Below are 13,476 nucleotides of genomic sequence, written 5' to 3' on the forward strand. Positions count from 1 at the left end.
TTCTGAAGCATTCCATTAAGCGTATATTCAGGGAATTCCCTGGTTGTCCAGTGGTTAGGACTCCATGCTCTCACTGCCAAGGACCCAGGTTCAATCCCTGGTCGGGGAATTAAGATCCCGCAAGCAGTGCAGGATCTTAGTTTCCCCAACCAGGGGTTGAACCCATGCCCACTGCAGTGGAAGCATGGAGTTTTAACCACTGGATCGCCAGGGAATTCCCAATACTTCTTATTCTTTTTTTTTTTTTTTTTTTTTGTGGTATGCGGGCCTCCCTCTGCTGTGGCCTCTCCCGTTGCGGAGCACAGGCTCCGGACGCGCAGGCCCAGCGGCCATGGCTCACGGGCCCAGCCGCTCCGCGGCATGTGGGATCCTCCCAGACCGGGGCGCGAACCCGGTTCCCCTGCATCGGCAGGCGGACGCGCAACCACTGCGCCACCAGGGAAGCCCAATACTTCTTATTCTTAAAGCTCTTGTTTTCTTCTCTAGAATGTCCTGAAACCAAGCTTAACAAAGCTAATGAGTGCTTCTCGGCAATCCAAGAAAAACAGTAAGTTGTTTGAAGACTGTCCTTCTTGTGTTATTCACTGATTTGAAATTACGGATGTTCTCATGTACTCCGCCTTGTTTTCACTATAGTAGAAGCAAAGTGTGGCATCGTGAGACCAGAGAAGAGAACCTTCTTTGAGGACAATAGTTCTGATAATGAAAATGAAGATGTGGTCGAAACCTTTCCCAAACCATCAATCAGACTCCAGGGCGTCTCTCATCCTGCTTTCCCATCACCTGAACCTCTCCCAAAACCTCTCAAGTCTTTAGCAGGCCTTGGTCTTACAAAGGTAAGTTGTTCTGTTTTGTTTTTAACTTTTTTTTTCTGTGCTTTTTCACATACCAGCCCCCTGATTCTTACAGTGATGAAAAGGATCCCTTACAGAAATGGAATTCCTCAAGATCACGATAGAAAACAGTGTAATAACAAGAGCAATATATGTGCAGAATTGAGATTTATGAATGTTGGTGGCAGTAAACCATTCTGAAGTATGCCATTATGAAAGGAAAGAATTAAAAAGCAACTAGAAGGAACAGCTAGATGAATATGAAGATGGGGAGGGGAATGAAGGGGAGGAAGAATTCAGTTAAGAAGGACAAGATGAATTTAAAGATTGAATGAGGGTCAAGATGAGAGAGATTATTATACAAAAACAACAGAAATAGTGGGGTTAAGTGAGAGCAGAAACTCTATATTATAAAATATGATAGAAATTATTTCAAATTCAAATTAACAAGAGAAAGTCAGGTCATGGAAAATAATGCTCATACTCTTTTGAATGACATATAGTTGATTTTTATGAAGAACTGAAAGAGAATTTGATCCTTACCTTTTTTTGGTTGTTGTTGTTTTTTAATTGGAGTGTAATTGATTTACAATATTGTGTTAGTTTCAGGTGTACAGCAAAATGACTTGGTTATACATATATATGTATATATCTATATTCTTTTTTTCAATTCTTTTCCATTATAGTTTATTACAAGATATTGAATATAGTTCCATGTGGAAGTTAGTTTTAATTTGAAGTTTTTTCCTTTTTAAAAAATTCTCACTTTTAAATTAATAAGGTTATGTCTTATATTTAATCTAGCAAAACCTTTGTTCATAGATAATGCAAGATGAGCTCTGTTTTAGGCCTTATCAGATTTATTATGAATTAAGAATTTTTGGCCCTTCTGTTTCTTGTGGTTTCTTACTTACTGTTTGGTATATACTTAACTTATTTAACTAATTCATCTTACTGTTCAGTATCATCTTGGTAGGTGTTTTAGATCTTTTTGAGAATAAACAGAGAGGAAATAAATATTTTATCAGTCTTTCACTCAGATTATAATTTCTAATTATGTAAATGAGGTTCTTAATTTCAAGTCATTAAATGAGAAAATTTTAAACTTCAACAATCTTAAAGAAAAAAATATAGAAATCTTTTTTTCTGGAGAGATTCTGATTTATCTTTTCCTAGTAATATCTGCACATAATGGGCACATATACACACATCAAATGAATGAAATCACAATTTATGATTTTTTTCTAATATAAACTACTTGTTATTATAAAATAGTAAGGAAGGAAAAATTACCAGCAGAGTGTACAAAATTATCTCTGGAAGATTTTTTTTTTTTTTTTTTGCCGTACGCGGGCCTCTCACCGCCGTGGCCTCTCCCGCCGCGGAGCACAGGCTCCGGACGCGGAGGCTCAGCGGCCATGGCTCACGGGCCCAGCCGCTCCGCGGCACGTGGGATCCTCCCGGACCGGGGCACGAACCCGCGTCCCCTGCATCGGCAGGCGGACTCTCAACCACTGCGCCACCAGGGAAGCCCAATTTTTTACTTTTTAAAATATCTCCAGCAATAGGTACATTTCATGTTATTCTTTTTTTTTTTTTTTTTGGTACGCGGGCCTCTCACTGTTGTGGCCTCTCCCGTTGCGGAGCACAGGCTCCGGAAGCGCAGGCTCAGCGGCCATGGCTCACGGGCCCAGCCGCTCCGCGGCACGTGGGATCTTCCCGGATCGGGGCACGAACCCGTGTCCCCTGCATCTGCAGGCGGGCTCTCAATCACTGCACCACCAGGGAAGCCCTCATGTTATTCTTGAGAAACTTTATTAACTTCAGTATTTATAGTTAAACTAGCATGTAAATATTTTGTTATACAAGTTAAACTAACATGTAAATTCTTTCATATCTAAAACTCAGGAATCCTGGTTATTTGATATTTTTAGTCCCTTTGTTCTTCCCTCATGTGAATATTGGGTCCTGTTTGTTAATCATAGATGTATCTGAGAACTTTTAAATCTCCAACTTGGATAATCATAGTTTTACTAATTTTTTTTAATACTAAATCATTTCCCCAATCTTTAACTGCCATTCTATAAGGTGTAGATAGGAAGAGTTATTAGCGTGCTGTTCACAGGTGAATAAGAAAACCATGTGAATTTTAAAATAGGGTTTTATATTTCTTTTGTACATCATAGTAGTACTTAAAAATGCCTTATAATTCCATAATCACATAAACATTGTCTTCTACAATTTAAAACTTGTCTTTTAAGATTAATTTTTGAAAAGGAGTCTTCTTGTAGTCTCTTGAGTTGGTGTTTTACAATTAAATCTTTTCATTAAACTTAAAAATGCTTATTGCTATAATATCCCAGAAATGAATATTTGCACATATTCATGAAAGAGTATACTTTATATCCTTAAACAAATGTTGCAATATATAATCGAAAAATTGAATCTCATAGTTTTCTTCCCCAGTCTTGTTTATATTTTCCAAAGTTCAGAATTCTGCATAGGTTTGCATCATTTTATTATACCAGGTTAGTATATTTTACAGATATTTATCTTAACATCATATGCTTTTCCTGAATTTATCTATTACTAATCCAAATGCATTTATCCAAATCTTTCTTCTAAGTCCCCTGGGTGCCTCAAATTTGTTATGCCCCAAACTGAAGACATTGTCCCTGATGCTTTCCTCTTTCCTGACTCTTTGTAAGCTACTCTGTCATCTGTCTTCCCCATCCTAGTAGATAACATCACTGAAATACCGAAGCAGGGAAAATCCTGGACTCCATCCCTCCCTGATATCACCACATTCCTGTTGCTCATCAAGTTCAGTATTTTCTACCTGCTTACCATTTTTCATTTCCTATTACTTTCTCACTTATAATTTTGAAATGCTGTTTTCTAGTTTTGCTCCCCTGATGTTCATCTTTACGTTGCTGCCAGAGTGACCTTTCTAAAATATATTTGTGAAGCTGTAACGCCTCTACTTATATAGTGGATCCCCATCACATGAAGGAGAAAGTTCATGTTCTAGGAGGACACTTGCTTTTTTTGGTTTGGTTCTGATCCTCCAGTTTTGTCTCTCCATACCATTCCCAGTAACTGTGTTCTAGTTTTCCACGTGACTTGTTATGTTGTTTCACGCCTCGTCCTTTTGCTCAGGCTGCCCTTTCTAGAATCCCCTTCACATCCCCGCTCTACACTGTGTCTGTCTTTTAAGACACAGACCTGTCTTTGCAGCATTTCCTGAGGTACCCAGATACAGCTGACTCCTCTTTCCTTTGTGCCCTTCCTGTACTCTGTTCACATCAGTTGTAGAGCTTTTGAATGATACTTTTCTGTTCTTATTTGTTTTCATGTAGCTCTACTTCTCCTAGAATACAGAGCAGAATCGGTCTTCTATTTATGTTTCCAGCTTCTCCCAGGATAGTACCTATGATTTGATAGATCCAGTAAATGTTTGTTGTCTTACTGATTGATTGAATGACCAAATGAATGAATATGATGTTTTCTGGAATTAGGTGTTTGTTTTATTTTGTTTTGTTTTTATAGGAAGGAGCAACAAATCCAGAAATTGGAGAAAAAGAAAATGATACTGATATTGAAAGTGCTCCACAAGAGCAAACAGATCATAACAATTTGACTCCTTTTGATGGAGCACACAAAAATAATAGGAGTGGTAAGTTAGTGAATATTTATGAATTTTTTTCTGCGCTTAAAGGCTAGTATAAAAACATCTAGGGGCTTCCCTGGTGGCGCAGTGGTTGAGAGTCCGCCTGCCGATGCAGGGGACGCGGGTTCGTGCCCCGGTACGGGAAGATCCCACATGCCGCCGAGCGGCTGGGCCCGTGAACCATGGCCGCTGAGCCTGCGCGTCCGGAGCCTGTGCTCCGCAACGGGAGAGGCCACAGCAGTGAGAGGCCCGCGTACCGAAGAAAACATCTGCAGTGTGTAGATCCAAATATACTATCCATTTCTTTTTCAGTATGTTTCTTTTGCTCTGTTTCTTCAGAAGTATCCCAACTACTACCAACTTTTTCTTCCTGAAAATGCCTCAACCCTCTGAAATTCTTTTCTGCTACTTTATTTAAATATTTGTGGATGGAGATAGACTTATATATGTATTTTAAATTCATAGTAGTAAATGTTCTCATTAATGTATCTGTGGCTGCATTTTACAGATATGATGTCAGCATTAGGATTAGGAGAAGAGGAAGATATAGAATCACCTTGGGATTCTGAGGTACTGTCTTCTATTATTATTTTTTTTTTATTTTAAAATATAAGCACTGAGTGATGTTAAAACATAAAAGGGGGGATGCTTTGACTTTACTTTCTCACCTTTGCATTTGCCCATCAAAATTTTTTCCTTATATTTTTAACCTGTAATTAATTAAATAATTGTGTGCTAAATATAAGAACTACCACATAGTGCACTTTTGTTAAATTGCAAGATTCACCTGATGAAACCAGTGTAGTATAGAGCAAAAACCAAGGCTTAGAAGTCATAAGGAATCAGTTTGGGTTCTGAAGTTAAATTTATCTAAAAACTGAAGCATTATTCCAGGTCAGCCTATGGCCAAATGTATGTTTCTTTTTTCTTTTCTTTTTTAAAAAAATTTTTGTTGGAGTATAGTTGATTTACAATGTTGTGTTAGTTTCAGATATACAGCAAAGTGAATCAGTTATGCATATACATATATCCACTCTTTTTTAGATCCCTTCCCCATATAGGCCGTTACAGAGTGTTCAGTAGAGTTCCCTGTGCTATACAGAGGTCCTTATTATTGATCTGTTTTATAGATAGTAGGGTGTATCTGTCAGTCCCAGTCTCCCAAGCAAATGTATGTTTCTTTGGTACATATGGATGTGTAAAACTCCTAGTGAGGTTCAGACTCCTAGTGAGGTTCAGAGAGAACAGGTTGAAATGTTTTTTACCACTTAGACCTGAAAAAGATAGTGCCTGAGACTTGAAAGTATTATTACATTTGGATTGTCAAATAGATCTGCAAGGAACATTTCAAGAGAAGCAAAAGAATGGGGAATAATAAGTATGTGGCGTTATAATAACAACAGTTTGGTTTAGCGATGTTTTAATAAGTACACACCATTTTGGTTAGTTAAACTAGTGTGCATTGAGTACCTTTATGGCAGCCGTACTTGAAGTAACGTAAATATAAAGTAATGATGACCTGTTGTAAGGTGACAGCTATGGAAAGAGATAATAAGGGCCTGATCTGTTAGCTATAGGCAGCTGCTGCAGTGATACAGCACTGTGTTTAAAGTCAAAAGACATGGTAGCATCCTGGTTCTGTCACTAGCTGTGGGATCTTGGAAAAACTTGTCTACCCTGGTTGAGTGTCAGTGACCTCCTTCGTAAAAATGGTACTGGTACCCACTTCTCAGGTATGTGTAGGGAACAGATGTGGTAACAGCTGTGAACACACATTGTAAACTGTAAAGGGTGCTATAGAAATGTAAGACAAAAATGATCACGGTGGCAATTAGTGATTCACTAAATGCTGGGGCACTTTTTTAAAACCTGAAGGACAATAAAATGACAGTAGTGTTAAAAATAGGAAAATTAGAACGGGCATGTGGATTTCTAGTTTGGGGTATGTTAAGTTTCTGTAGACTCTTATTGGAGATCTCCTATAGGTATCAAGTGCTTTGGTACTTGAGGTGCTTTCGACATTTTAAATGTTTTGATCTTAAATAAATTCCTGTTATTGCATACCAACTATGTGCTGGGCAGTTCGACACTGACTGTACCAATTGAGGGGTTAGGCTGTAGTGGTGGGAACATAAAACCAAACAGGAATCCTTTATAAGTCACTGTTAAGTCCTTCATGTAAAGAAAGTGGAGAATGTTACGTTAGACAACATTGAGAGAGTTTGTAGTTAGGATGGGGATGGGAGAGGGAGTGGAATTTAGGTAGTCAGAAAAGATCTGCATGTGAGAAAAGCTACCAAGGGGAGGATGGGAAGGAGCCAGTCATGTGAGGGTCCAGGGGAGGGACATTCTGGACAGAGAGAACAGCAGATCCCATCTGTGCGTCATTTCACTCTCGCATCTTGGAATGACCAGGAAGTGGGGTAACTGTCCTTACAATCATGTTTATCATTGTTGTTGTATGTAAAAAATAAAATGTGCATAATAAAAGCTTGGCACATTTAGATGATTAATAAATAAATGTTTTTATTCTTCCCTTATTAAAGCTTGCTATACTTTTTTGAAGAGTTGCATAACTATATTTAAATTTTTTGCTATTATTTAAACCTAAAAGTTTTTCTTACTACTTCGCTATTTTATTCAACTATTTTTTCCTATCAATAAAAATTTTATCAAATTGTAAGCCCTTGTTTACCTAAATGAAGCAGCTTCTACAGTGTTCTGTTTATGCTCAACATGACATACTTCATGGTTTCTTTTCATGCCAAGTATATTATTTTAATACTAAAAAGTTTCTGTCTTTAGAAATATTTTAAATTTATAGCAAGTGTACTTATTAAAGAATTTATTTAAATACATATTTTAAAAAAATACTCTCTTCTTTCGACAGGGAATGCAAAGTAGAGTTAGGTGTTTTGAAGTTAATTCTTTGCTGAAATGTGCCTGTAAGTCAGTATTTTGTCTGTGAAAATAATTCCTCTGGCTTTCCATGCTCAGTTTACAGAGTCAGTAGCCAAATGAGGATAAAAGATAGACTTGATCTATAGAGAGTATATATGAAGTTTTCTATTTAAATGTTTGGGTTTTCAATCCATGCTTCTCTTATTTTTAAATCTAATTGCTTGTAAAGTAGGAAATTTTTAAAAAGTAGGGTATTTTCAGGTATTAGAAAATCTTTATGCAACTCATTATTAATATCAATTTTAACAGAGTATCTCTGAGAGTCTTCCACGGAAGTATGTAGATCATTTATCTGGAGCTGCAGGTCAAAGAGGAAAAAATATGTTAAATGTACAAGTAGAAGGTAAGAACTGTATTTTTATGAAAAAGTCATTTGACAGCATGTTGATTTAAAATGGGAATTCTGATATATTCTAATAGCCAAAGAAAATCACCTGTTGGTTAAGAGGAAGAATCATTCCTCACACTGATTTCAAGTTGAACTGAGCCTGTCTCATTCTGGAAAAGAAGTGCTGTATCAGAAGAACTAAGCGGCTACATCTTTTTTTCTAGTCAAATATCTATCGACAGTTTTTAGGCAGTTTTTATTTGGCCAAAAAGCAGTGCATGAATACTTAACTGTGTGCTGTGTTCTATTTAAGTTCTGACTGTCCAGATGTTCTTTTGTTGACAACATGCCATGATATAATCATCTATCTCCATGTCTGTTATCAAGTTACACAGTGAAGTGTGCCACCCTTTTGAGGTGGTCCTGAAAGACACAGTTTGCTTGTTGTTTAACCAAGTGTCCTAAAGCATGTACCTGAAGTTATATCATTTTTTATTCTAAAAAGCTATGCAGCTTATATTCTGAAAACTATTAAAAAATATAACACTGTTGATGTAAAAAAAAAAAAAAAAAACAAAATCACCTGTCAAATGAGGAAAAAGATGAGAAAAGGAGGGAAGCTGTGTATCTTATCTGGTGTCAGCCACATTAAATTGAGAGTCCCCTTTAAGGAGCTAAATTATTAGTTCCGTTTCAAGGTTCTCTACAACCTAAAGAAAGTCAGGAAATGAGGAAGAGGAAAGAAGGAATAAAGAATGAGAGAGGCAGAGGTTACAGGGAGTAAATGAAGGAAAAGGAAGCAGGGGTCTGTGGAGGAGGGTGGCAAAGTAAAATAGGTCTTTAGAAAAAGGAAGGGGCTTCCCCGGTGGCGCAGTGGTTGAGAGTCCGCCTGCCGATGCAGGGGACGCGGGTTCGTGCCCCGGTCCGGGAGGATCCCACATGCCGCGGAGCGGCTGGGCCCGTGAGCCATGGCCGCAGAGCCTGCGCGTCCGGAGCCTGTGCTCCGCAATGGGAGAGGCCACAAAAGTGAGAGGCCCGCGTACCGCAAAAAAAAAAAAAAGAAAGAAAGAAAGAAAAAAAGAAAAAGGAAGAGAAGAGTATTTGAAACGTGAGACAAATTTGAAGTGAGCTTCCAGCACGGAAACTTGTCAGAGACGAACAGCAAAGCTTTCCCACTCTTACTGTGGGAATGTAGAAGCAGACTTATAGATCAGTTTCTCAAATTTTAATTAGTCCCCTGGGGACCTTGTGAAAAGTGCACATGCTGAGCAGCAGGTCTGGGATTGTGCATTTCTGACAAGCTCTCAGAGTAGCAAGGGTGTAGGCTTGAATTTAGAGAAATCTGGAAGAGGAGCCACTGGATAGTTCAAGACAGAACAGGATCAAGGAAAAGCATGATTTTATTTTTCTTTCCTAGCGTGTTTATAGCCAGAGGGAAGCAAAGCGTTTAAGTAGAACTTATAGATGTAAGGTACCACTGCTAAGCAAAGAGGAAAAAAGAAGTGGTGCGGATGATCCATAAAAAAAATGTAAGAGAGGAAGAATTAAGACCACAGATCCAGAGACTACCTTTGAAGAGGAAAGAATATAGTGAAAGGAAGGAGGGAGGAAAGAAGGTGTTAGGGAGGTGATTGTGGAGGTGATGAGGAAACTTGAGAGAACTCTTGTTAGATGACTTCAGTGTATTTACACCGAAACAAGGTTAGGTCATTGCTGCTCCAGAGAATACTGGAAGTAGGAGTGGGTGCTAGAATTGAGGTAAACCCCAGCTCCTCCTTGTAACTATCAGGCATCAAAGATATATGTTGTGTTGGTATGTGTTATTCAAATGAGATTAATCTGAATATGGAAGCATTGGCTGTTTTGTTTTTTTTTTAAGATAGGTTTTTGTTTTTGTTTTTGTTTTGGCTGCTCGGCTTGGCATGTGGGATCTTAATTTTCCCGACCAGGGATTGAACCCTGCCCCCTGCAGTAGAAGCATGGGGTCTTAACCACTAGATCGCCAGGGGAGTCCCTAAGATAGCTAATTTTTTTTTTTTTTTGCGGTACACGGGCCTCTCACTGCTGTGGCCTCTCCCGTGGCAGAGTACAGGCTCCGGACGCACAGGCTCAGCGGCCATGGCTCACGGGCCCAGCCACTCCGCGGCATGTGGGATCTTCCCGGACCGGGGCACGAACCCGTGTCCCCTGCATCGGCAGGCGGACTCTCAACCACTGTGCCACCAGGGAGGCCCATAGCTAATTTTCTGATGATAATTGTTTCACAAAAATCCTTTTAAACATTAGCATGATATACTAAACCAAACTAATTTTGGAAACAAAAGAAATTAATAGGGTTCATTCCCTAAATGCTAAAATTGTTATTTTCAGTAAATACTACACTGATTTTGAAATATGAAAGATTTTTAATATCTAATAATTCTGTGGCAGTAAAATTTATTTTTTCCTTTTTGATAATCGTAGTTTGATATTGAAAACTTATAATACATTATTTCTTAGATGTGTCTTATATACCTTCTTGCATGAGTGGATCAAGAGACTTTAAGATGACTAAACTAGAGGATTCAAGAAATGTAGGCATACCAGTAGCCCACATGGGTATGGAAAAAAAATGAATATTTTTATGAACTATTATTCTACAAGTGTATATCCAAGCTGATCAGTTCATAACACTTTCTCTGATGAGAAATGAATCATGCATTCAACTGAACTGTCATCCCAGCTGTGCACTTCCTAAATTACAGGACAAATTGAAGAACATGATAAATACTTGTAGTATAATGGTGTAAATGATGCTTCTGTATTGCATTCAAGATATGCTGTTACATTTTACCATCAGCTTTCACATTTACCTTCTCGGGGTCATGATTTGTTCCTCTGATTAAAGATCACTTTTCTCCTCATCAGTCAGCATGTTCACATTGGTACATGTGCATTTTTCTATTTTATAAAGGCTTTTGAAACATAATCTTACTTTTGAAATCTTAACTGCATGTTTTGTTAAACCTGTACTCCTACTTTTTCTTCAGTATCTATAGTGGATTCATATGTCTGTCTTGTTGCTGTCCTAACTTCCCCCAAGAAACAAAACACCAAAAGCTGAAGTATTCACTGCCAAGGCCAAGCATGAGGATTCTGCTCAGTACTAACTGCATGAATATATAGTTGGCTTTCATAGTTACGTGTAATTGATTCTATGTCCCTTTTGCCTTTTAGACTCTCCTGAAAAATATCCTCACTTGAAGGTAAAAACTTATATTTTTATCTTGAATTATTAACTACAGATTGTATCAGATGTACATTATGTATTAATCAACTTGTTTCAAAACCCATTCAGTCTGCAGTTGGAGTGAAAGATTCTGTTCCTAATAAAACAGTAGGAATGAAGGATTTACAAACATCCAGATCAGGTAAATTTTGCAGCAAATTTAACTCTGGAAAGAGGTACACTAAAATATTTGAAATGCTCACAGTCTTCATATTCCTAATTCTTTTTTTTTTGTTTTTGCAAATTTAATTGAAGGATTTGACATAAATAAGGCACATGTTATTGTTGGTATCCATGTTTTGAAAAAAAGATAATTACAAGCATAAGAAAAAGATATTTTTAAAATGTAAGCTTTAACTCAGATGTTTCTATGTATGTTTCAATACCGTAAAATTCTCAGTTTGGAATCTCTGTACTTCTTAGGGATTCTCAGAGGTTAATTATTAGATTCTAAGATTTTTCCAGTTTTATAAAATGCTTATTTGAATTCTGACCTTTACCTAGAGTAAAACTTCACTTGCTAACATGTCAATTGTATTTCAACTTTAATTATGTCATTTTAGTGGTGTTACACGGATGAGCTTAAGCCAACCAGATGTTTTGATTAGCAGACTCTGTGTGTGTGAGTGTGTGTGTGTGTGTGTGTGTGTGTGGTCTTTGATTATTAAAAGTGGGGGAAAGTCATCATACCTTAATGACAATTTGATAGACACAATCTTTTAAAACAGTAATTCTGAAAGTTTTTGGCTTTAAGATCCTTTTATTTATTTATTATTTATTATTTTATTTTTTATTTATTATTTATTTTATTTATTTTTTTATGATCCAGATATAGGATCCTTTTATACTTTTAAAAATTATTGAGAATTCCAAGGAACTTTTGTTTAAGTAGGTTGTATCTACTGATGTTTACTGTATTGGAAAATAAAACTGAAAAAATTAAAATACAAGCACACACAATCATACATTCTATTAGCCATTAGAACTATGATGTTATCACATATCTTGTCTCTGGAAAACTCCACTGTACACTTAAAACAGAATGAGAATGGAAATAACGTTTACTGTTATTGTGAAAATAGTTTTGGCCTCTTGGACCCCTTGAATGGTTGGATCTTGGGACTCCAGGGATGCTCAGGTGACACTTGAGAACTACTGTTTTAAACCATTTACAGAGCTCATGGATGTGAAATGATAAAGAGGCCCTTGTGATGAAACAGGCTTTAAAGTTTCACTTTTACATTTCTTGCTTTTTTCTTTGATTTGTCTTTTTTTTTTTAGGTTTTTTTCTTTTTTTTTTTTTATACAGCAGGTTCTTATTAGTCATCAATTTTATACACATCAGTGTATACATGTCAATCCCAATCGCCCAATTCATCCCACCACCATCCCCAACCCCCCGTGGTTTTACCCCCTTGGTGTCCATACGTTTGTACTCTAAATCTGAGTCTCAGTTTCTGCCCTGCAGACCGGTTCATCTGTACCATTTTTCTAGGTTCCACATATATGTGTTAATATACGATATTTGTTTTTCTCTTTCTGACTTACTTCACTCTGTATGACAGTCTCTAGATCCATCCACGACTCAACAAATGGCCCAATTTCGTTCCTTTTTATGGCCGAGTAATATTCCATTGTATATATGTACCACATCTTCTTTATCCATTCATCTGTCGATGGGCATTTAGGTTGCTTCCGTGACCTGGCTATTGTAAATAGTGCTGCAATGAACATTGGGGTGCATGTGTCCTTTTGAATTGTGGTTTTCTCTGGGTGTATGCCCAGTAGTGGGATTGCTGGATCATATGGTAATGCGATTTTTAGTTTTTTAAGAAACCTCCATATTGTTCTCCATAGCGGCTATATCAGTTTACATTCCCACCAACAGTGCAAGAGGGTTCTCTTTTCTCCACACCCTCTCCAGTATTTGTTGTTTGTACATTTTCTGATGAAGCCCATTCTAACTGGTGTGAGGTGATACCTCATCGTAGTTTTTTGTTTGTTTGTTTGTTTTTTAAATTAATTAATTATTTATTTTTGACTAGGGTCTTCGTTTGGGGTCTTCGTTTCTGTGCAAGGGCTTTCTCTAGTTGCAGCAAGCAGGGGCCACTCTTCATTGCGGTGCGCGGGCCTCTCACTATCATGGCCTCTCTTGTTGCAGAGCACAGGCTCCAGATGCACAGGCTCAGTAGTTGTGGCTCACGGGCCTAGTTGCTCCGCGGCATGTGGGATCTTCCCAGACCAGGGCTCGAACCCGTGTCCCCTGCATTGGCAGGCAGATTCTCAACCACTGTGCCACCAAGGAAGCCCCTCATTGTAGTTTTGATTTGCATTTCTCTAATAATTAGTGATGTTGAACAGCTTTTCATGTGCTTCTTGGCCATCTGTATGTCTTCTTTGGAGAAATGTCTATTTA

The 13,476-nt window shown here is 37.8% G+C and overlaps 1 protein-coding gene across 12 annotated transcripts in view; it reads left to right on the forward strand.

Moving 5' to 3' along the window:
* ANKRD26 (ankyrin repeat domain containing 26) overlaps nt 1-13,476 on the forward strand; it is a 93,413-nt gene that overhangs the window by 25,032 nt on the left and 54,905 nt on the right. For 8 of the 12 annotated variants that reach the window (XM_028494976.2, XM_028494975.2, XM_028494977.2 and 5 more), the window contains 8 exons: nt 487-547; nt 637-836; nt 4,383-4,509; nt 5,012-5,073; nt 7,714-7,807; nt 10,292-10,390; nt 11,009-11,037; nt 11,130-11,202. In XM_028494976.2, the coding sequence (XP_028350777.1) occupies nt 487-547; nt 637-836; nt 4,383-4,509; nt 5,012-5,073; nt 7,714-7,807; nt 10,292-10,390; nt 11,009-11,037; nt 11,130-11,202 (745 nt within the window). The remainder of the gene's footprint in view (nt 1-486; nt 548-636; nt 837-4,382; nt 4,510-5,011; nt 5,074-7,713; nt 7,808-10,291; nt 10,391-11,008; nt 11,038-11,129; nt 11,203-13,476) is intronic. The other 4 variants (XM_028494979.2, XM_028494980.2, XM_055087822.1 and 1 more) reach the window with 1 other exon arrangement.

The sequence above is a fragment of the Physeter macrocephalus genome, chromosome 11 (assembly GCF_002837175.3).
Source record: "Physeter macrocephalus isolate SW-GA chromosome 11, ASM283717v5, whole genome shotgun sequence".
NCBI lineage: Eukaryota > Metazoa > Chordata > Mammalia > Artiodactyla > Physeteridae > Physeter > Physeter macrocephalus.